The following is a 24267-nucleotide window of genomic DNA, read 5'->3' as shown; positions in this document are numbered from 1 at the left end:
TGCAGGGAACAAGGCCCCTACGTCATCCCCTGAAGGGTGAGGCGAGTTTTAGCAAGAAATAACCTCAATGTATTTAACATGAACATGTAAAAAGTTCAGAAAATATTCTGGTACGTGTGCCGTTTTAGGTCACGGGTACTCGTTTGGTTTAGCTTGTAGTAGTGGAAACGGTATCGTGGGACTGTGGGAGACTCTGTTGTTGTTTAATTTCTTATGCTTTCTTTAAAGATTTAAAATGAGGGAGATGTTTGAGATAATGACTGTGGGGTGGGGGTGGTTTTTTTGGTCTGCTTTGAGGGGAGACATGGCGAATTTAGCAAAAATGTGGCAAAAGAGGTCAACCATTGCAAACTGATTGAGTCGAATGGATTATATCCACTACTGTCCTGTAGAAGACCTGTGTGCAGAATTTAAAACATCTATGGCAAAAATTGAATATGATATTCATAAATAATGTTTTAATTAGTATATTATATGGAAGCCCTGAAGGGGCAAGTGAGACATTTTTTTTCTTCTAGTGATCCATTCTTTAAGTCAGATCTAAATGACTTTCTCTTCAGTCAGATTCAAAGGAGAAGATGTGTTTGATCTGCTGGACTGTGGATTTCTTTGCGAAGGACTCGGGTCAGACTCTCAGATTGTCGAGCGCCTCGTCTCAGTGCTTTAACAGAGAGCAAAAGTGGCTAACGTTAACACATGCAGTCTGTTGACATGAACAAACGACCGACTTCCAGCACAACACAGATCAAGTGTCCAAGCAAATGTAAATGCCAAGTATGTTTTTTAGGGAATTCCTGGTTGCTGCTTGGATTATGCTCCGTTGAGCAGTGAGAGAAAGTGCTACATTTACCTACTGCACAGAATTCGTAGGTTTAGGTAAAATAAGCACTTATGTGGTATCCTCCGCTTCAAGTCACTGTTGACTTTTTCAATAATGAGCCCAGATTATAGATATATAGCAAGAGGGGATACTGTAATAAAACAAAAGAAATCAAATGGAAATTAATGATACTTTAACCTTTTTTCCTGATTTTATTATTTAAAAAACATAATACAGGTAAAATGTTTCCTGCAAAAATGTATTTGCTTTTATAAAGTAGTCGTGTGATCGTTGTAGGAGACCATACAGATGGTTATAACCACATGATGTGCTCTTCCAGTATCTTCCAGCGACATCAGAAACAACAACATGTAACGGAGCCAGAGAGGTGTTTCCTCTTACCTTCCCGTAGCAATAACAAAGGCTCGCCCAGGCTGCGGCACTGTTCCAGTGGCTACTCAGCATTAATCTTTCACGGGCCTCTGTGGCAGACGCGTTTTCCTCCTGCGACCACACACACACACACACACACACTTACACAAGCAGATAATTACGACACTTATTTAAAGGATTTGAAAATGAAGTACCTCCTCCCAGCTGTACGTTCGCCAGTAATGGCTGAGAGAAAAGAGAAAAGTAGTTTTGCAGCTTGGCCCTCTTCAGCCCCGTCGTTTATCTTTATCAGTCGCATCGTTCTCGTTTAAAGCTCCTTTGTTTTTGTGTTATCTTCAGTAGTTTCTGTTTGTTTTATTCTCATTTATTTTCTCTGCCTCTGCTGCCACAAATCATTTTCCCTGCGAGGATCACTGAAATGTTATCTAATCATCTAATCTAATTAAATAAAGTCACCTTTTATAAATATTCAAATGTCTGTGTTGACCTCAGTTTATCTCGCAAGCTAATTAAAAAAGCCTGCAACCCAGTACTACGTATTTGTTTAATGAAATGTGCTTGATCATGAATTCCACTTCGTTTTCGATGTATAATCTTGTTTGAAGTATGAGACATTAGTCAGTCGCCTCAAGAAAGAAAAGAAGTGATTAGAGGAGAGTCCCACAAGCAATTTTTGGTCAAGGTCATCGATGCCCGTAGAGAAATTCTCTTTTCCCCGGCTCCTCCGCAGGGAGGTCAGAGGTCAGGGGGAGCTGCAGCACAGCAGTCCTGGATCTCCTACAGGTTTAGTCTTTTACTCAATGACACAGCAAGGTTCTGAACCAGGGTTCACTCACAGAAGTGTAGTTTCAGGGCTGCCTTGCCATCTCGTAGGATCTTTGTGGGGACCCATCAACACACATTTCTTTTGGGGCGCCAAATCACACAAAATGCCAGTTTCTACATAATGTTAATTTAACGTCTATGGAGCGCAGACAAGAATCAGGTGACCTTCATCATCGTGGAAACAAAAATAAACACTGAAAAACATAACATCATATATGTGACATAAGTTAAGTACGTTACATGTCTTAACACTGACTGCTGGCTTCACATGGGACACAAGCACTGGTCTCATGGGTGGAATCCTGTGTTTCTACATTGTTACAAATGTTACAAATTATACCTTTAAAGTTTACTAACTGCCTTGAGAGCCATGCTGTTAGCTACCTCCGTGTAAATTTAACACTCCCTACACTGTGTCTTGATCTCAATAAGAGAGTAAGGTACAGGCTGAGGTCATGGGATTAACCTTTGCTGTGATTGTGACAGTCATGAGGAAGCTGGATCCCCCTACTTCCTCCTATTTATAAAAAAAATATGCCCAATAGCTGCTGTATAATTTACATTTCAGTTCGACTTTAACACACTGAACATCCACGTACATGACGTCTGATTACTTAAGTTTGCACAGTGGTGTTTCCCCTGCAAACACACAGCATGAATTATTGATCACATGCAAGCACGGTAAATCCCCAGCTCCTCTCTGTGGCTACGTTCAAGCAGACGACACACTTTAAACCTCCAGACACATTTAACACAGAGACAGTTTAAGTAGCTCCTGCCAGGACAAAGGAAGAGAGTAAACAGGAAGTACTTTACTGAAGAGGGATGGACTTTTTTTCTTCCCAGTTCAGCCCTGAGAGACTCACCCAAGTAACACGTCGGTGCTTCTTCTAACACTCAGGAGAGACGGTGAAATGCAAACTTTACCACCGAGTAATCTACTGTAAAAAGAAAGTAACACACCTCCGACGCCTTCATCTCGTTGGGAATCTGTGAGTTGTTGTGCGCAAGATCGATAATAAGGGAGTGGGAGTGACGGACTAAATGACGGAGCGATCGTCCTTTTGTCCTTACATGAGCCTCTTGTTTCAGGAGGATAAAACCAGATGATAATAGAGGTGAGACGGAGAGCGGGAGGAGTGAGTCACCGCAAAGTGACGCTTTTCCTTTTTTTTTCTCTGCATTTACATTAAAATGTGCAGAATGGAGACAGGGTTTGGTTTAAAACTGACACCTTTAGCTTAAACTATGAGCTTACGGCTGGATGGAACTGTTCTGACCTTCTCTTGCGTCGCAGAGCCTCCTCGCGTGTCTCCATACGACGCCACGCACTTGAATCTGTATTCAGGGCCGGGCCTCCTCAGACTCCTTGAGGATAAGAGGGGTGGCAGGGCGATTTGATTGACAGGACAGGCTGGATCTAACCACTAGTAATAACAAACAGGGCTGATTGTTGTCGCTGTCTTGCGAGGAGGAAGGTGGAAAGAGAGACGGGGAGAGGAGCAGCGATGGATGCTGGGAGGAGGAGGAGGAGGAGGAGGAGAAGGATGGCCTGACAGGCCCAGACTCATAGCGAACATAACGTCTCCGCTGGGAGCAACAAACGCCACCAAGCTCATCTTTCTCCCCCTCTCCCTCCCCTATCTCCCTTTATCCCCCCCCCCCGTCTCTCTTGTACAGCTTTTACTCGCCTGTCAGTCTGTCTCGCTCCCCGTCCGGCCATTTGTGTCTGTTGGCCTCTCTTGTGGTTTGTCTTTTTCTCTCCTCTCCTCTCCGCCATCGCCACTTTCCTCCTCCTTTGCTTTTTCTTGTCACCCCCTGAACCTCTTTTATTCAGAATATATATCCCTGTCTTGACGTGTCCCTTATCTGCCGTCCTAGCTCCGTCCTCTACCTCTCTGTTCTCCTTTCCCCTCTCTCTGCCTTCGTCCTCAAACCTTTCCCTCTCGGTCAGCTCTCACTTTTTTTTTTTTTTTACCCTCCTCACTCTTTATTTCCCGGCGCCTTTAACTGCACCCTGTCCATACACAGGATATACTCTTAATCTAATCTGAACTGACACTAATGTGGAAAATACACATGGAGGCACTAAATCACTTCGGCTCGCTTTAAATTCACCCCTGTGACGGCGTGCTCCTTCATATTCTGACTGAAATGAAGCATCTCCTCAGACACCAATCAAGCGATGTTAGTTGATGTCTTTCGTTTTAACGCTGGCTCAGCAGAACTGTCACGGCGCCAACTCAGTGACAGCCGTCCCAGGTGAATGTTAATTGTAAGGGCGTAATGCAGCAAGCGCGAGACACATGTAGGTGGCATGCCTCGGGGATAACATGACGATGTAACTTGATGACTCGCACGCTGATTAGAAATGTGAGATACCCGGGAGACGTGGGAATACGAGCGACTGCACAGTCAGTGTTTGGGGAGTATAAAGACCAAATCTACAATGTACACATAATCTGTTTAAGTCTGCAAAACAGAGCATAAAGAGAAGTGAATATTGGACTTAAATTCATTTAAAGAAACACGACTCAGTGTTTAATGGATATGCTGTATCAACTTTATAGGGTGATAATACGTCAGTGTTGTGATTACAGCTTGTTTTGCTGCTATCAAGTGACCAAAAACTCAGTTAAAAAAGTTTTTTTTTTAAAAAAAAAAGTCAATTAAAAAGTAAATCAGTGTTGTAGAAAGTCATAAACGAGTAAAAGTTAAGATGTTGCGTTGAAGTATTATGTTGGCTAAAGTAAAAGTCACAGATATGAATGATACTTGAGTAAAAGTCTCTGATATTAAGTTGATTTTCTATCACTAAATGTACTTGAGTATCAAAAGTACAAGCATGAGTGTAATATAAATGTACTTACTTATGTGTACAGTGTATACTGTGTACAATAAATTGAGAAATTATTGGCCTGGTCAATTATCGCAGCCAATATTCAGCATTTTTCTGATAATCTGAATCAGTGTTTTTACAGTTGCTACTATAAAAGAAAGTGCTACTTTGGCTCTGATGCAGCTGCAATCTGCTTCCAAAAAGTCATGGTGTGTAAGTATAAAGTAGCAGAAAATCAAAATACTCAAGTAAAGTAAACTTGTGCAGTAAATGTACTTAGTTACATTGAGACACATTCTATCACTGGTAATTGTGTACTGTATATGGTCACATCATCGCTATAGTGTGAGAGAGGACAGACCCCATACAGTCCTACAGAGTGACCTACATCTATGCACTCTATTTCACTCTGCTGCGGTTCACTGATGATATTAATCATGTAAGAACTGAAGCCTGACTCTTTGGTGGTAACATGCACAAGCTGAAACTTTTTCTTCGCAGTGCTGGAAAGTCCAGCTGCATACAAAGAGAGGCCAGATGGGCTGCGTCCATCTGTCTTTACACACCCCCGACAATACACACCTCCTCTTCATCATTCAGTCGCCTGCACCTCTGCAGTACCTTTATTCATCTGGTCACCGTTCATCTCTTTTCATTCCCCATCCACTGCTGGCTAGCCCTTGCATCTATCGCCTTACAAATCTCAGATCATACATCCTGAGAATGCATAAAAGAGGAAATAACAATCATTTGGGGTCACCAGTCATGTAGTCATTTGTCTCCAGGGACTTTGCCACAATGAACGTTTTCTTGGAAGTCTTGATATTAGTACAGGGACCAGGGCCGGGTCTATGCGGTGGCTGTGCGGTGCTCCTGGAGCAGCGGGGCATTCGCGGGTAGCTCAGCAGAGGTTAATGGCGGGGGGAAACTCCTTGTCATGGCTCCATTGTCTGAGGCACTGGGACCCGCTTACCTGTGGGCACCTCCTGAAAATTGCTTTCTGATAAAAATAGCGCTCAGCCGTGGACCTGGCCCACTTTATTAGCCGTGTGCTCCGGAAAAGCCTCCCGGGTAGAGAGATGGTGGTGTGGGGGGAGGGAGGAGTGATGTGTGGATGGGGTGGGGGGGTTTGAGATGTTGTAAAAGGCACACACACATTGCAAAAAAATGAACTTGCACACACACGCGCACACACTCGTACAACCCCCTGTGCAATTTAGCCACCCTCCACATCCCCACAAACACACATGTGCAGCCAGGTATAAACAATCTGACAGAGGCAGGCAGACATAATTGGGCCGGACTCCGATACCCAGGACCGGCTCTGGCCAAACTCTCCTCAGTTAACAGGGGAAAGTTTGGCAAAGTAAAACTTTATTCCGTCGGATGACATTGTGGATCTACACTGTGAGGATGAACAAACACAACTCCACAGCGACCCAATACTGAGCGTCAACGGTGGGGAGGAAGGGAGGCAGAAATAAAACCCATTTTCCGCCTCTTTTCACCTGCGATTCCAGGGGAGAGACAAACACAGCTACAGCATGTGTATCGATAGCATGTTGAGATGACTGACGCGGTCAACTGAACGGTTTTCCATATTCAGTGCACACTGTCGTCCAGATGTTTAAAGTTGCACTTCGATTCCAAGGTCACCAACATTACGTTACATTTGCAAGTTCAAATGTATTCTGATAAAGTTGTCAAGTTAGATGAAAGACACATCAGACCAGACAATGACTGGACTGACTTATTGTTCTCTTCTGGTCTCACCTTAAAAAACAGCATGTAAAAGTGCAAAGATTTTGCAAATAAATTCATATCAGTGATATTATCATTAGATTCATGAAGGCGAGTACATCTATCAAGTCAAAATCAATATTTTTTATATAACCCAGTATAACATAACTGCCTCAAGGGGCTTTACTTTTTATACAGAACACCCCCTGTGCTACGAGTCTGGATTCATGCAGGAAGAAACTTCCCCAAAAGTCCTCCAGATTCAATGACACAATACGTCATTTATCCATGTCCTCTACAACAACACCTGCAGTGTTTTTCCATCAGCACTTTTGGTCATGCCGATCAAAACAAGACCTGCCGATTTCCATTTTAGAGCGCCGAGTTGAGCGATGGACCTGCTCCAAGGTCAAGGCCAAGGTTTTGGTCAGATACTTGGTTGAGGTTTGTGAACCATTGTTGTCATTCCCCAAATGTCATTCAGGGCTTCCCTGAGTGGGGCCTCTTTGTCAAAGTTATCCCACTATAAGGTTTCTAGAAGAAAAAAAAAAGGGGGAGGGACTCTGCAGGAAGTCAGTCAATTAAGGGAACCTGGATCCTTGTACCATTTTTAATTCAACAGTACAATACAATGCGATGTATACATGCTTTTTGCCCATCATCCACCATTTAGTTTCAGTTTTGGCCCTCCAAGAGCAAAACTTTGGGCACCTTTGCTCCTGGACGACATCATCTGACTTCCTCCTTTGCGCCTGACTTAATTTACTACTGCTGCAACAGGCTGTTGTCACTGGATAGTAAATAGATGACGTTCAGGGACAAATTACTGAAGCTGTTGTTTGTCTTGGAAGTGCATGCAGTTGATCAATGGGAAAACCATCTTGATGCCGCTGACCTTTGAGGGAAGATGGAGCTCAAAATGTGTATGTATTTATTTAGCTTCATTGTATCGTCCAATGGTATTTAAGGAATAGGAATAAGAAATAAACTGCTTGAAAGCAAGACTGTTGAGTGAAATGATGTATGATCCCGGGAACAAAATGTCAGGACAGAGTTCACAGTAAGTCCAGAGCAAATATTATGAACTGCAGGAAGCTGTTGTGCTGAACCGTGCTAGCATTTCCAACTACTTCTGCGAGTAGTCTCCATGTCAACAGGCTTCTACACTCAACCTCACCCCTGATCTCCACTCTGCCTCCATGCTTATTCATCCCGTGACCGGTTCCCCCTAACATTTATCTCCCCTAATGCTTCTCCCATGCCTCTAACTTGCTTGATGTTCAGTCTTTCTCCCTCCCCTCCCCTCCCCTCCCTCCCTTCCCTCTGCACCGTTTGTGGCCTCCTCCGAGCTCTCCATGGGGACTCCTTTAGAGATGCACTGAGGCACCGACCGCTAAATAGGGAACACCTCTGCTCACATGACCAACCTCAGAGACGAGGGGAAAAAGTGGAGGTGGGGATGCCTGGGGAACAAGGGAAGGGAGACATGAGTAAAAAGATGAGGGAAGAAGGACGGGGGAACAGTTAGAGGAAGATGTGGGGCATCATGAAGGATGAGGAGGAGGAGGAGGAGGAGGTGACATGAGGATTTCACATCCACCTTAAAATGCCGCAGCTACATCCAGAGCCAACACAACAGCCTTGCTGCATTTTGACAAGAGTTACGACTGTCCCGATGAGCTGAGAGGCGGGAGACCTGTTCTGCATTCTGATGTGTGCTAACAACCCATAAACACACACACACACACACACACACACACACACACACACACACACAGGAGGACAGGCATACACACACAGCTGTAGGCATAGATACACTTTACATGAGTTTACAGGCTATCGAGCATGAATGGGTACACAAGCTTTTTTACTGTAAATGATTTTCTTTATATGGGTGGGTTTGTGCTGTATAAATTCCGTGTCTTACAAATCCAGTTCTATGGGCTGGATGGTCCTCGGTGATACAGAGAGTTAGCACATCCATCATGTTCTATAACGGTGAGCAGGTCCTTTCTCTGTGGAGACTGGCAGAGAGGAAGTGTGTGTGAGAGGGGGAGCGTGTGCATACAGTGTAAGATATTTAGTCCACTGGTTTTCATGCAGAGCTGTTGTGAAGAGTAGGTCGAAGGATTCGTGCAGGAATAGACTCTGAGAAGTTCAGGGGATGTTCTCTTAAACTTTTACCGTAAACTTATGAGAGCAGACACACGACATCATGTTCTTTGTTTACTGATATGCAAAGAAAAGAGACTTGAGACACTTTTAAACCATTACCTAAATTGTAGTCTGCTTGATTTATGTTATTTTCATCTTCTATCTACTACTATTTGCACTTTTTGGTCGACATATTTGCTAATTCGCGTATCCTGCAGGTTTCCATCTCATGAATGCAAGCCATTTTTTTGTTGAGAACAGCTGCCCGCTGTGTGAGAGCCGTGAAAGTGAGCCGAAACTCTGAAGTCACGTGTCGTTAATGGTATGACATGGTGAGTTAGCAGAGTGCTCCAGCTGTCCTCGGTCTCCCAGCGACGTGGGCAGAGGGAGAGAGACGGCACTCAGGAGAGCTCCCTCGCTGCCTCCTGCAGCAGGATCAGCACCTTGGAGAGCGCCTCAGCACACAGCCGTCATTAAAAACAGTAGTAAGGTAGTATGCCCCACAGAGAAAAATGAGATTTTTCCATAACACCATCAAAAAACATTGCGTGTATACTTGATGCCTAACAAGTGTGTCAGCGTCTGCATTCCCTTTATCTGCACATTTTTTGAATATTTTATCTTCTTCTTTGCCTTTTCCTGGCATGTTGCTGCATTTCTCAGTGCATTACCGCGACCAGTTTTCATGCAGACGTCACCGCCCTCCAGCTGACATGGTCCTCCAGTGCATCTTCGTGTTTCAGGGCTCTGATACTCTAAAGACAGACATTACCCCTGTCAGCAGGAATGTGTAATGCATGACTCATGTGCTTCTGTACTAACAAAGCAGGGATCCGCCGACCAAGACCAGTCAAAAGCTACACTAGGTGCTTTTCAGTTCAGTTTTTTACATCCCGTAAGAGTCAATAAAAACAAAGGTGAAAATTAAAAAAAAAAATATATTTTCCTATTTAAAGCAACATTATGTAGAAATTGGCATTTTGTGGCCACAGTTGCTGAGTGCGACGCCACTGTTGTAACAATTTGTCGGACCTAATGTAGGCGCCGACTACAAACAAAGCTCGTCACGTCAGAACAATGTCATGATGTCTTGAAAACTTGTACCACGCTGTGATCCTTCCCTCTCACTGAAGTTACATGAGCAGAAACAAGTGACAGACACCATTCACCCTATTACAAGACACTGTACCATCAAAATGATTCTGAAGCTGTTATTCTCAGGTGAAAAGGTGACATAATGTTCTTTGGTCGTGGCTCCAAAATGGTGGTTCTATATCTTACTGTGGGTGAAGTTCAAAGATGGCGGTTGCAGACGGCGTTGAGACCAAAGATAGCCCGGGACAAAATTATGATACTACCAGTAATGTATGATCTCACAATGTGACTAGTGCTGTGAACAAGTCTACTAGCCAACCAACAGGAATACAGCATTAGCTTCATCGGTCTACATATATCAACCTTGGTGCTGTACCCACATATATCAGATCCATGCAGCACAGTGTGGCTCACAGTAAACTTCTAAGATTGCTGAAATCTCGATGTCTGTCGGCGCCATAATAATAACTGAACCTCACAACAGTCGTCCACAAAGTCATAAATAATTTTGATGTCTGTATTTTCATCACCTCGCCTACAATACCCACAAGTGCTGCCTTATATATTGAGATGACATGCCTTAGGTGTAGACAGTGTAAGCATGTGGTGTATAAAAGTAGTCCTTGGCCGCCATCCCTCACCACACACACATGGACACACACACACACACACGCACACACACACACACACACACACCTGACAGGTGGCAAACTGGCAATTAGTCGGTTCCCTCAGCAAAGCTTTCAACAAAGTCTTCTTACAGTATGACCTGAGAGGACCGAGCTGCCTGCAGACACACACACACACACATACACACACACACACACACACACACACACACACACACACACACACACCTCCTTTTGCCTCCAACTCCCCTCCTCTGACCTTCCTCACCCGCCCATCGAATCAGAAACCGCTTGTCTCTTTTTCTTTGAGTCAGCACTCTTGTTTCCTTTCCTCTGCTCTCCTTCCTTTCTCGCACTCTGATCGACCCCCCCACTTGTCACACACACACACACACACACACACACACACACACACACACACACACACACACACACAAACACACCTTCCTCTGATGTGGCAGCAGGGGCGTGCAGACACACGTGGCCTTGAGGCAGGAGATGGGAGGAAACGTGAAGGATGGAGGGAAGACTGAGAGGATACTGAGAGGAGGGAAAAGGAGAGGTAGAGGAAGGGAAGACGAGGGAGGAGCAGAGAAGGAGAGATGAAAAATGCAGTGTAGAGGTAAGGCAGGTTACCTCTGGTTCCCTTTTGGAAAATCCCCAAACGCACAGCGAGGGTCTGGCAGTCAAGGTGAGAAGCAGAGGACATCCCTCCCTCCCTCCCTCCCTCCCTCCCTCCCTCCCTGCTTCTTCCCCCTTGTGCACCCGCCTGCACCCTCTCCAGCTGTTCTCATTACAGCGTCAGTGTCTGTGTGTGTGTGCGTGTCTGTTTTTTCATCTCCACTCATTTGTCTGCCTGTGTGTTTGTGTCAAAGGGTTGTTTCATGCATGTGTCGTTTTTATTCGTCCTTTTGTGCGCTCAGATATCAGGAACATGCAAGTTTGCATATGTGCTTTTGGATGGGTTTTCACCTGCTTGCCTATTTGTGTGTGTGTGTGTGTGTGTGTGTGTGTGTGTGTGTGTGTGTGTGTTCTGGATGCTATGAGTGCATCAGCCCTGGTCGAGCTCCAGCGCTCCTCAGGGCGTCCCTGTAAATGCCAGAATGTTGGCACAGACGCGGACCCCTCTCCGCCTGAACTGCTCCAAACTTTGTTCTCCTCTCTGTCGGTCAGCAACTCACAGACACTCATGAGAGTTCGCGGGAGCGCAGAGCGGCCGAGAGGTGGAGACCAGACGGAGAAAGATGGAGAAAAGAACCTTTAAAGTCGGCAGGCGAGGTTGTTGTGAGGTCTGTCTGAGCTGGGAGGGCTGTCAGATCATTCAGAAATGACGGCTGTCTTACCTGTTAAGCCTAGAACTTACATCATGTCTTATTTTTAAAGGGGCGATATGTAAGATATGTCAAGGACGTCTATGTATCGTGTGGCAGATGCTAACCTGCTAGCCCGGCCAGTCCTGTCTCCGAACACCACTTTGTACTGCAAGAGGTGACGCTTTGTAGCTTCAGACTGCCATTTTCTAACAGGGCCACTTAGCTACATGGCTAACTGAGCGACTTGCCAACAGCAGCCCTGTACCCCCTGTAGTTTTGGAGCTACCTCAGTATTTTCATGTTAACAATGGGTCACATGACTTTGCAAGTAAAAAGGGATAGCTAACTGTAAGGAACCCACAAAGAATTATCAACCAATTCCATTAGCATTCCACAGAGCATTTTAGCATCTGTCAGCCTATTGTTTTGGTTTTATGACTCACATATCCCCTACTCCCTCTTCCCTCTACCCACTGCTACTCCATTTGCACATCTGTCACATTAAGCGCAACTCCAAACCAATTAGCCTGGAGTTGAAGTGGGTTAAAAATCCGACTGACTGACGTGTAACGCTGTGTTGTGCTCGACATGGAGGACGCTTTGTACAAGTTTAAGTTGTGTGCGACTACTGGAAACGTAAACTTCTCAAACTGAGATAACAACGTGTCAAATGTTAACAACCTAAATGGTACATTTTATTTAAAGGACCATTTTGTAACTTTCTGGAGAAAGGTAGTTGATTGTTGAGTCTCATCCCCAGGTCACCAAATACTGACGCTTTGGGTTCGAGTTGTGCCGGAGCCATCAACCCAAAGTGTCAGTAGCTTTAAAAGTTACATAGTGTTGCTATAAGATCAAATATACTCTTCACTAGTCTAGAAAATGGTAGACATAGTCATTTGTTGTTGTCCAAAACCCATGCAGCTAATGAACATCAGGGTGAAAAACGACCACAAACGCCACTTTCCGAAAGATGCTGATAAGCAACCATGGTTAAGATAAGGAACAAATAGTTTGTCCCGAAGCTCGCCGCTCCCTTTAGACTTAATGAAAGGTGCTTCATTCACCTGTGAGTGTGGCGACAGTACAAACAGAGTCGCACTCTGTGATGGAGTGGGAGTGGGAAGGGTCATTTCCAGTTCACAAGACCTGCTCTTGAATATTAGGGGAGGGATTAGCTGCCAAAGAACCAAATACTGAATGTCCCTCATGAGTTGGTGGGGTTTGTTTACATCCGTAATTATTCTAAACACAAATTACAGATATGATCAGATATGATTTAAAGCAAAACTTTAAAAATAAACAAACAAATAATACTCATAGGGCCTTTAAAATGAGCTTGAATATGAGCTACAATCATTTGCCCTTCTTGTCATTTTGTTGTGCGACAGCAATCTAGCAGCCACAGTGAAGACGACACATTCTCTTTTTTCAGACTGAAGCATTTCATTTTCCCGTGAACATTTCCTAACAGCACTGCTCACCGGTTGTAGCGCAAGTCAACCAGAAAAATGCTCCTTTCAAAACTCAAGCGAACAAACCGTTAGCCGGCGCTAATGTCGGACTTGAGAGCGCTTTGACGGGCGGAGCTTATTTTTCACTTAATGCTCGTGGACGTAACAGTCGAGCCGGCTGCTTTACCCACCTGAGAACACAGCGCTGCCTTGGAAATGGAAGTTTGTTTTTTTTTCTGTGTAAGTTTTCTCCCCCTAAATGCTGAGTGATGGTTTCTGCGGAGACTCTGAGAGAGCAGTGCTGATGATAACACTACAGAGTGCCAGCGGGGCTACATGTTGTGCATAAAATTAATAAATGATAATTACTCCTATCTTTAGACAATTATTCTGCAAGCTCCTGTGATGCTTCCTCAGCTGTTTGTCCTCAATTAAGCTTGTTTTTTTTTTCCTGCTCATTTGCTCAGATAATAATCAGCTTTGCTGGTAAATAAGCTCCTGTAAGGCTAACCTTGCTCTGTGTGCTGTTAGTGCTGATTCTTATCCTTTTGACAAGAGTTGCATCTGCAGGTAAATATTTCATCATTCAGTATTCGGGGACAAAAACAGCCCTACTTTGTTTCCCTGCACGGTTTATCCTCAGCCAAAAATCCTGTATTCCCACTGCTCCATGTTCTGATTAAAGTGTTTCCTCAAAGCTTCATTAGCCGGTGATTTAGCACAAAGTATCACTCACAACATCAAATGACACTGACACACAGATCTTGTACGTGTGAATTATGACAGACAATTCTTAACTTATAACTGCATCACGCACAAATCTCTTCACTCGGCCGTTAAAGCCGATTTCCTGTGTCGTGTCTCAAACTACCTCTGCCCACAAAACACCCTCTGCAGCCGGTGCTTCTCGGATGAAAGAAAACAGCTCTCAATTCATGATCAATCCAATATATTTTTATAACCCGAGCCATCCCTTTACACTTTTCTCTCCCCCGCAGGATATTTTAACGACACTTTCTTTTTTTATTGGATTGTGAAGTGAAGAGACAGTTAGGGTCGGAGCAGAGACGGGCAGGCTGGAGATCTGACAGATGTTCGACTGACAGACTCGGACTTGTGAAGCGAACTTGACCTCATGACCTTTATCATGACATGACTGTCATCCACTCGCAACAGAGATCAACATGGAATTCCCTGCACGAACGTGTGAATATGATTAAGATGCAAATAAAACGTTTGGTTTAGTGACATAAATTCAAACTTAATATTCACTTTCTGTCTTAGCTGGAGGCAAAAGTGAGTTAGGTGCAGGCAGACAAGAAAATGACACTGGAGGAATCACGTTAAGATGTACAGACCAGGCTGTGCTTAACAAAACAGATGGCAACATGCAGCCACTTACTCAAGTCGAAGCAGCAATAATATACAGTAAAAGTACTCCATTACAGGTGAAAGCTCTGGGGAATGTACTTAAAGTTTCAAAGCACTCATAATGCATCAAATAAGAGTATCACCATGGTTGTTGTACTTTTATGTATTATATTGTATTGTTTCACTATCACTGATGCATTAATATGTAAATAGTATTTATTTTTAGGGGCACAACAAAGGTCACCAGATGTTGCTGTTTCAAAACATCTGGACGCCCCATTTTTGCTATTTGATCGGTTGAGGTGGACCTTTTTTTACCCAATTCACACACTGTTGGGTTTACCCATTCATTTCAATGCATCATATTATAAGAGTTTATTATAGTTTTTGTATAAATCATACTTATTTCTAAAGGAGAAATTGAAATAAAAGAATTGAAATATCATACCTAAGTACAAGTGTGAGGGAGTAAACCATTATCTGTATGTTCAACCAACTCAATAATACGTATCTGTAACATGTCAATCCCCCGACTCCAGCTACTTGTGTCGTACTCGGGCAGATACTGAACGTGAAATTGCTCCTGATGGCTGTTGCATCAGTGTGAGTATATGTGTGAATGAATATTGTGGGCTGCTTTGCATTTCTATCTAATGAGCAGGTTGGCACCCGCTGCCATCAGTGTATGAATTATTGTGCACAGGTGGATGTAAATGTGAGTAGCACTGTATCCAGTCCATTTACCATCCAGGTCCTTGGACTTGAAGCACTCGACGTTGACCTTGGACATGTCGGCCTTGACCATGGACTTCTCTGTCCTGACTTGGGACTTGCCTCAGGACTCAGCATTAACAATGACATTGTCCCATCTCTGTTGAATATGAAGCTCATGAGCATAAACATCTCTCCATCTGATCGATCACAAACATTAGCAGTGGCCTACAGAGGCCCATTTTGCTTGAATGAGGCCATCCGACCTCCCAGTATCGATCAGTTTGTATTTCCTGACGCGTGTAACCACAGAGATCATTTACTGAAAGCTGTAAAACTTGAACACATCTCCTGTATTCCTCTATCACGTCCAGCACAAACACATACATGTGGCCTATCGACGCAGTGAAATACATTTGTCCTCTGGGACGCGGTCGATAAGTGTCTGCGACTTAAAGCCCCTGGATTAACCTGCGGTTGCCCGATCGCGGCTTGTAAGTCACTTTAAGTTCTATGCGCTCGGTTGCGTCGCCGCGTCGCAGCGTCCAATCAAAGCCTAAGCCAGGGTTTCTTTCTGGACTAATGCCTATTGACTTTTCACAGAGGTCTTACATAGAATCAATTCCCCAGCTGAGCGCATGGGAGGCAAAATGGTTAATGGCCGCCGTGCGCCTGCGAACGCGCCTGAATAATGTCTTTAGGTGTCAGCGGATGGAAATGAGACAAGAGCATGTGTCATTACTGGAGAATAATCCCACTGTACTGCTCCCCCGTCCTCTTTTTCATTCCTCCTCCTCTTCCTCTTTTCTGCCTCCCTCCCTCCCTCCATCCCTCTCCCTCTCTTCTGTCTGTGGGAGTGAGTGATGAGGGAGGCGACCGCTCCATCCGTCACCGCTGATGTTGCGGTGTGTGTGTGCGTGCGTATGTGTGTGTGTATATGCATGTCATCTGGCGCCGGGTGGCCTCCCACTGATGTAAGAGGGATCTGTCATGTCTCTCTGTCACAACAGCAGACACGCATGAGTGGATGTACACACCCTCACACACACGCACACACACACACACACACACACACATCCTCTCATCTCCTGTGTGTAACAGAGGATTTCAGTCAATTTATTGCCAAAAAGTGTGTCATGGATCCCTTTTATTGACCCTGACATGATGTAATTAGTGAGTGTGTGTATTTCTATGTTTTCTCCTTCTCTTTCTGATCTATTCCAACTAATACGTTGATCCTAATCAGTCTGCACCGACACTGAAACCTGTCAAAACTGTAAATCTGCGTCATAGTTGAAGTGAAGGTCAGTCTCCTGGAGCTGCTAACAGGCCCTGGATATAATTTTGCATTGTTGTTGCATCAGGTTTATATCCGTCCCTGCACCCTAAATCACATAATGCAACATTTCAGCAAATTCTGCTCAAAATACACAAAACATTGAGTTCAGTGCATGAAAAGCAGCCCGGAGAGAAATCCTCGTGTGGATTTGTGGCTGTTCTGTGCGACTGGAGTGGTTTTCAGCGTGCTAAAAGAGGCCCTTTGGAGAGGGCTGAGCATTATGGAGTGGCAAGTAGACGCCAGTTAATTTTGGAGCGTCGACAGCAGCAGCCACAGGAGCCCCTGTGTGTTTGCAGCAGCCCCTGGTGAACACAAGAGGAACTGCAGCAGCCATAATGAAGTCTGTGTTGTCTCTCAGATAAGGGGTTATTGGACTCGGGTGACTTTCACTCTCGAGGCTCCGCTCCTTCAGTATCTTGTTAGATGACGCAGGAGAAGCGGCGGCAGGAAGTCGGACATTTTCTCTGGTTTTGATAAAGAGGAAGTGATCAGCGGACTCAGCCTGAAGTCTAGTCAGAGTAAACGCTGTGCAGACAGATGTGCGGCGTTCCCCTGTGTGTCTGCTGTGTGAATAATGTGTCTGCTTAATAGTGTGTTATCCCATAAAGCAGCATTGCTGATGGCACCTGAGTGTGCGTCTGTGACTGAGTGAACGTGGCCGACTTCTGGACAGGGACAAAAGTGAAGTCATTTTTGGAAAACTGTGATAGTTGAACTTCCCGATGCAGTGATAATTAAAAAGAGGAAATGTGTAATGATAAAAACTACTGAAATATTTAAACTCTTCCTCTGAAGCTGCAAACAAAAAAATTGGATTACATCAGCCCCCTCTTGCAGAGGTGAGCGTTCATGCAATCATTCACGCGGGCGGCACGCTGCTGGGTGGTTCAGTCAGTGTAGCACCATGCTAAGAGTTAATTCTCATCAAATATTAAAGGTATATTTTACAAGGGGAAATCATAAATGAATGATTCTCTGAAGACAGACTTTTGCTCGTGTTTGCTGCTACTTTACCACCTCCGAGCACGATTTAAACATGGATTTGAAATGTCGTGCAAAGGTGCTGTCAGCCATCTTCTTATGCATGTTCACTCTGAGGGCATCAAGTGCTCAACTCCTGTGTTAAGTCTGAGACAACAGATGAGGACAGAAAAAAAGAGCAGTCTGCACTCTAAAGGAGGCAGATAAGAAAGTCTGTATTGCTAATAGACTTTGATTTATTTGATAAAATGGGAAGTTTTCTGGTATTTAGCTTCTGCAAAGTACTGTGAAAGAATTTAAGGTGAAGCAAATTTATCACATTTATTCCTGTCAGTTCTTGCCTTTCCAAAACAGATACACAAACATATTTTCATCAGCCTTTAAGAATGATAATATGTTAAAATCTCTTAAAAACTAAATAGATTTTTTTTCCAATGATCACTGGCCTGACCTTCTGTGCTGTCAAGTACTTTATTTAATTCAAAGATGCATTGCCGCACTTCATCGGTACCTCCATTACATTAAAAGTCCATCGTTCATAACTTTATAAACTAAAGTATTCATAGAGAAATGTACTTAAAATATCAAAACAGTTTATGACCCATGCAACAAGGCCAGGAGTCCTTGGCAGCAGCGCTTTCCTGCTCTTAGTCCCCCCTTTCCTGTCAAATCTCCAGCTGTACTAAATAATAAAGGCACCCAAAAAGAAAACAATATCCAAAGCAAACATACATTAGGTGGTAGAATGGTCTAAAATATGATTAGATTATCATTACTGACGCATTTGTTTTAGCATGTTGAGGTGGGACTAATTTTATCTAGTTCATTCACTGTTAGTAGTTCAGTTCATACTGATGCATTATATTTCAGAAGTTGATTGTAGCAGCTGTTGATATCAGATAAATGTAGTGGAGTAGAAGCATGAACGTGAAGTATCACAAAACGTACTTACTTATTCACTTAGTACAGTAATTGAGTACATGAGGAAATACTCTGATTCTTTACTCAAGGAAAAGTACATTCACAATGATATTCCCCATCCTACATTATATTCAACAGACATAAAGTCACCTTGAGCTCTAGAAAATTGACGCAGGCATTTCCTACTGGTTTCTTCATGAAGACCAAATGATTCTTCTGGCTTTTCTTTTTTAACTATTAGGGAGTTTTAAAACCGTGTCAGAAGTTTGGAGGGAAAATCTCAACTCACTGGTCTCTGAGACATGAAAAGGAGCTACAACAAGGCTCTTTGGCCAAAAGGTTCAATACTTCGTTGCCATTTTGGCATAGTTGATACAAATTTTGTGTGGTGAGCTCAGACCAAACTCACACACATTTGGGAACAACTTGTTTAACTGTTAGCAATGCACTGTATTGTATAAATGTAGGTAAAACATGAAAAGTACCAGTCAAATACATGTTTTGGAGTGAAAAGTACATTTACTTCTGGAATATCACGTAGAAGTATGAAGTATTATACAAAGTAACAGTAGTAAATGTATTTTCCACCATTGCACCACTGGTCCTGCCATGTGACCTTTAGTCTGTGAAAGGGCACAAAAACTTGAATTATATGCCACATATGGAGTATTTGTCATGGGTTTAGTTGTGGTTCTGTTATTTCCTGTTTTATTTTGAAGTTCTGCCCTTGTGTATCACGTTCTGCTTTTCTTTTCCTCCCTTTGTGTGATTTCCTCGACCTTTTTCTGTGTTCACTTGTGTCCTGACAGGAGCCTGTCCTGGTGTCCTGGTGTCCTTTCTCTCATTGTTTGTTTCTGGCTTTTATGAATCGTGTTTTTCCTGGTGTGTGCTTTGCCCTTTGATTTGTACTTTGCATTTCTTGGTTTGCACTTTGTTTAGCCTTTGTGTTTCCCCTTTGTATTTTGGATTCTGTGGCTTTTGGATTTCGGCTTGTTATTAAAAGCTCGCCTTTTGTTCAGCACTTGCCTGACTTTCCTCTCGTGTTTGGGTCCACCTTGACATTATTGAACTGAAATTCAGTATAAACGGACACCTATTATTTTGTCTTTAATCATTAAATCGGAGTTTGTTTGGGCGATAAAACTCCAGCCTCTGTCTTTCCTTTGCTGCTTCCTCATGTTTGGTCTCCCAGGATGATAATAGCTAATCGAAAAGACCTCCTTTGCACACGGCTGGTCATGGATTGGTAATGATGCAGCCTCAACACACACACACACACACACACACACACACACACACACACACACACACACACACACACACACACACACACACACACTACTCATACGGCCAGATTCAGTTTAATTCACCAGATTAATCGATTAATGAACTGGAGCAGGTCTGTCTGGGTGGGTGTGTGAGCCGGTGATCGGGCTTTACAAAGCGGGCTCTAATGCTGAAGATCTTGCCCTGAAATCTACACACACACACACACACACACACACACACACACACACACACACACATGCAGAGCGCCGAGAAGATGAGACGCATCACACTGCAGCGCAAACACGGTTAATGATAGCAATCTGATTACACCTTCCGAGAGACTCCAGACCTTTTCGGATTCGGCTCTGTGCTATTAGAGCTAAGTTAATGGGTGGGTGAGGAAATGAATGGCTGCCTAAGTGAATGGATGTGTAATTAAAGAATGGGCGATACAGTCAATGTAATTAGCTTGTTTATGTGCGCTACAATGGATATAGGCAGGCGTTGAGGCCCTGAGCCTGAGGTGGCAGACAGCACCGAGAGAGGGGGAATAGATAGCAGACGGAGAGCAGGAGGAGGAGAAGGTGAGTGAGAAATGAATGAGAGAGAGAAAGAGAGAGAGAGAGCAAACTCCTTATTCAGGCCTTTTCTGCTTACCCGTCACATCAAGGCTCCAAATCAATCCTGCAAATTGGTTTGTTCCTCAACAAGGTTACCAAATGACGGAGGGATGGAGGGAACGAGGTGGAGAAGGAGAGGCGGAATATGAGATAGAGAAGGGAATATGTGAGCGCTGTAACGAGAGCGAGATGGAGGGAGGGGGGATGTCCCGGTGTTGACGTATCGTCTAATGCAGAACCGTGCGTGTGTGTGTGTGAGCTGAAGGCCGACGGTGGGCTCGTTAAACCACGATGGAGGTGAAGGATCCGGTTGATTGTTGTTTGTTACAGGTAAACCGAACCGGCTGAGTTATGGCATCCCGGCGCTGGAACCACTTTGTCCATGTGGGCGAATAGGCGTGTGCACATGTTGGAATGAGTTTGTCGCTGTGTGTGTGTGTGAGCAGTTTGTTGATGCAGCCACAGATGCTCCTGTAACCCTGTCACGATGAAATGTGGGCCCCATTTCCTCCCATTCCCAGCTGAGCTGGTGGAATTGGAGAGTAAATATATAAATAATAGAAGAGATAAAAAATGGCAGACACTCCAAATGTGTTATTCTTCTCCTCTGACCTGATGTTGCGCTTTCTGTCTTTCAGGAACACTTCACGCCCGAGTGTAAGTTTAAGGAGTGTGTGTTCGAGAACTACTACGTCACCTACTCGTCCATCCTGTACAGACAGACCCAGTCGGGCCGGGCGTGGTACATCGGCATCAACCGAGACGGACAGGTCATGAAAGGGAACCGCGTGAAGAAGACGAAGGGAGCCGCGCACTTCCTGCCCAAACTCATTGAAGGTACGGCAGATTAAGATGTCCTGCACATGCTGTTCCAGAGGCAGGGAGTGTTATCCTGCAGCGCACTCACTGCTTTGATTTTGTCACCATCTCTGGTGCTAAAAGCTCATGTCTCTGACCTTCAGTGTTCTGGTGGGAGTGGCGGAAGTTTTTCGGTGCCAGCTTTTTCTTTAATTAGTCAACCACGGTGAATAAAACTGCCCGTGCTACTTTTTTGTTCTATACTTGAAATATGGATCACATTACTTCCTGTATATCAATATCAATATCAACAATTTGTCCAACTTCTAGAGACAGGAGCTAAAACATCTTGTTTCAGACAGACGATGGACTGTGGGGCTCTGTAAAGAGCCAATATTAGATAAATTAGGAGGTTTTTTTTATCTCTATATCATGCAATGCTACTGTAGTGGAGAGCCAGAATAAAAATATAAAGCTGGAAATGAACATTATAGTCCCCTTTAAGCATTAAAGTTAATCCTGACCTTGAAAATAGTCATTGGATATATTACGCTGACAAAACACCCCCCTTTCCTTAGCATAAAAGAAGTAAGTAAGCCGACCTTGAGTTGTGATTGTATATCAAAAGGTATTTAACTTAAATATTATGCTGAATTTTCAGAATTTTACTTCACTATTAAATGCCTGAAGGCACAGTACTAAAAACTGGAACTGATAGGATGGGATTTTAACATTTTTATAATAACTGCAGTAACTTGTTTCTTACTAAAGACGTGCTGTACTGTATTTACATTATTTCAAGATATTGATTTTCCATTATACATTAACATTACAAACATTGTAAGGTAAGTCATGTTACAGTAGTTTCTCATTCATACTTAAACTCTTTTTTTTCTCTGTCTGCCTTATTTTGTCTGAGATAAAAATAAAAAAAGTAGTTGTGTGCATGTCTAATCCTATAATTGAGGAGGTGCAGCAGAAGGCAGAGAGATAATATCGCTCTCAAACATTCGTTGTAAATAATCAGGCAATGTTTTGATCGTTGTTAAAGCTGCATTCATTCATTTTTGGGGTCACTTAGGGGGCAGTGACAAACAAACTTTATGTGCTTTTCTGGTCTCCCCCAACTCCTAAAAGGGAAATATGGCTCTTTAGCTGCTAAATGCTCCACCGTGTTCACAAGCAAATTGCTAACTTGGCGCCTACATTACCCACAATGCAACTTAGCCACTGAGTGACATCAGGGGAGGCAGGAGCCTTGGGGATTCCAAGCAGCTTCCTCTGGAGCCACAAAAGGCTTTGTACTACTTTTTTTCACATATGCAGTAGTACTCCCCAAGAGTTACCCTTTTGGGATGAGTCGCTTTGCTCAACAAATCCTTATTTGATCCATTGTTCCTATAAAATTTAATCAGTGCAGCTTTAAAATAAAACATCCTCTCTGTTCCCTCTTCTGCTGTATTTTGTGCACCACTGTTTCCTTATCAACTTGCGGCTAACTCACATTTTGAATGAATAAGGTCATGTTCACATTGTTGCAGCCACTAGCCACTATCACACAATGGCTGACAGAAATGTAGGTCATTACTGCGCACAGTGTAATCCAAGACATTTACAACAAAGTGCTGAAAGCAAAACACAGACTGCACTGCGATTGTGAAAAAAATAAAAAATAGCAGCAAGGCATAGAGGCTTTTAATGTTACTTTGTATCTAGGTGTTATACAAATACTAAGAAAGTATTTAAACGCTCAAGTGGGTGGTGCTTGCTCATGCCTGTGAGAGCTGACCAATCAGATTAGACCGGGGGTTTTCGGCAGGAAGGCCTTAACGAGTGCAAATGTAGGTGCTGCAGCAAAAGATAGTATGAGAAAAAAAATGTGATTTCTGAATAGTAAACCATAAGTAAAACTGTGAACATGAAAATGAGCATTTTATGTGACCTTGAACTATATCTTCTCCCCCTCTAGTGGCCATGTACAGGGAGCCCTCTCTACACGACGTCGCTGAGCAGAGCCCGCCCAGGAAAACGCCCAAGACCTCCAGTGACTCGCCCGTGCTCCAGAACGGCAAGAAGGACCCTCAATCCAAAACCAAAACCTCCACCTCCTAGCGCTCAGAGACACGGGTGGTGGGAGGAGGGGTGGAGGACACGGGGCACTGGGCACCAGCGGACACCCTGAACTCGGTTGTTAGGGCTAACCCCCCCCACACACACACACCTGCTGCCTGCAACACTGACCCCACAAGAACTCCACGTACCACAATGCACTTGTGTAAAGTTGGAGATAAAGGAGCAGGTCCATGCAGAGGGGAGTTGGCCAATGGGAAGCCCCTTTTACCCTCACAGACCCCCATCCACACCAGCCCTCCACCTTCTTATTTAACAACCTGTGATTATCAAAGCCTGGGATATAAAAGCAATAACTCCATGAAGAGGTGAACAGTCGCCTAGCATCTATAGCATGTCACCACAGTGTGTGTAACCCGCTGGAAGGAAACCCCACACACGCATCAGCGACGTCCTTCCAGTCAACCAAATATCCGAGCAAAGTCTTCCTGGTCTTACCACAATGGGTGCGGCGGTCAAGTCCGTCCCTCTGCAGCACATACTTTACAAATGGGTTGTGTTTTCATTTCCCCACAGGGTTCCATGCTAATGTTAGCCTGACATGGAGTCATGCTAATGCGAGGCTGTCACAGAGACCCTTGCAGACTTTTGTTCTGCAGCCATCTGCTCAGTCCACATCTTCTGCGTGTGTCAGCGACTTTGTGAGATGGCCTGGATACTTGTCAGCCCTGCTTGTGTGTGTTTGTGCGTGCGTGCGTGTGTGTGCGTTCCCCTTCTTCTTCCATTCACCTTTGGCGCGATTTGATTAGTTTGTGACATGGACTCAATTTTCCACTCTGCGGCACAAGAAAACCCCTCCCGTCCTCTCCGGCTCCGTTAATGGAGTCTGGGGCTGATCAGAATCTCTCGACCCTTAAACGAGGGG

General features: G+C 44.1%; 1 protein-coding gene across 1 annotated transcript in view; it reads left to right on the top strand.

The window, feature by feature from the left end:
• Positions 1-23384, top strand: part of fgf11a (fibroblast growth factor 11a) — a 96145-nt gene extending 72761 nt beyond the window's left edge. Inside the window, exons 4-5 of the mRNA XM_073475116.1 lie at positions 21113-21311; positions 23242-23384. Coding sequence (XP_073331217.1) covers positions 21113-21311; positions 23242-23384 — 342 coding nt within the window. The remainder of the gene's footprint in view (positions 1-21112; positions 21312-23241) is intronic.
• Positions 23385-24267: the final 883 nt, after the last annotated feature.

The sequence above is a fragment of the Pagrus major genome, chromosome 10 (assembly GCF_040436345.1).
Source record: "Pagrus major chromosome 10, Pma_NU_1.0".
Classification (NCBI taxonomy): Eukaryota; Metazoa; Chordata; class Actinopteri; order Spariformes; family Sparidae; genus Pagrus; species Pagrus major.
Note: the sequence above shows the minus strand (reverse complement) of the source record. Positions and strands in the feature narration are given on the sequence as shown.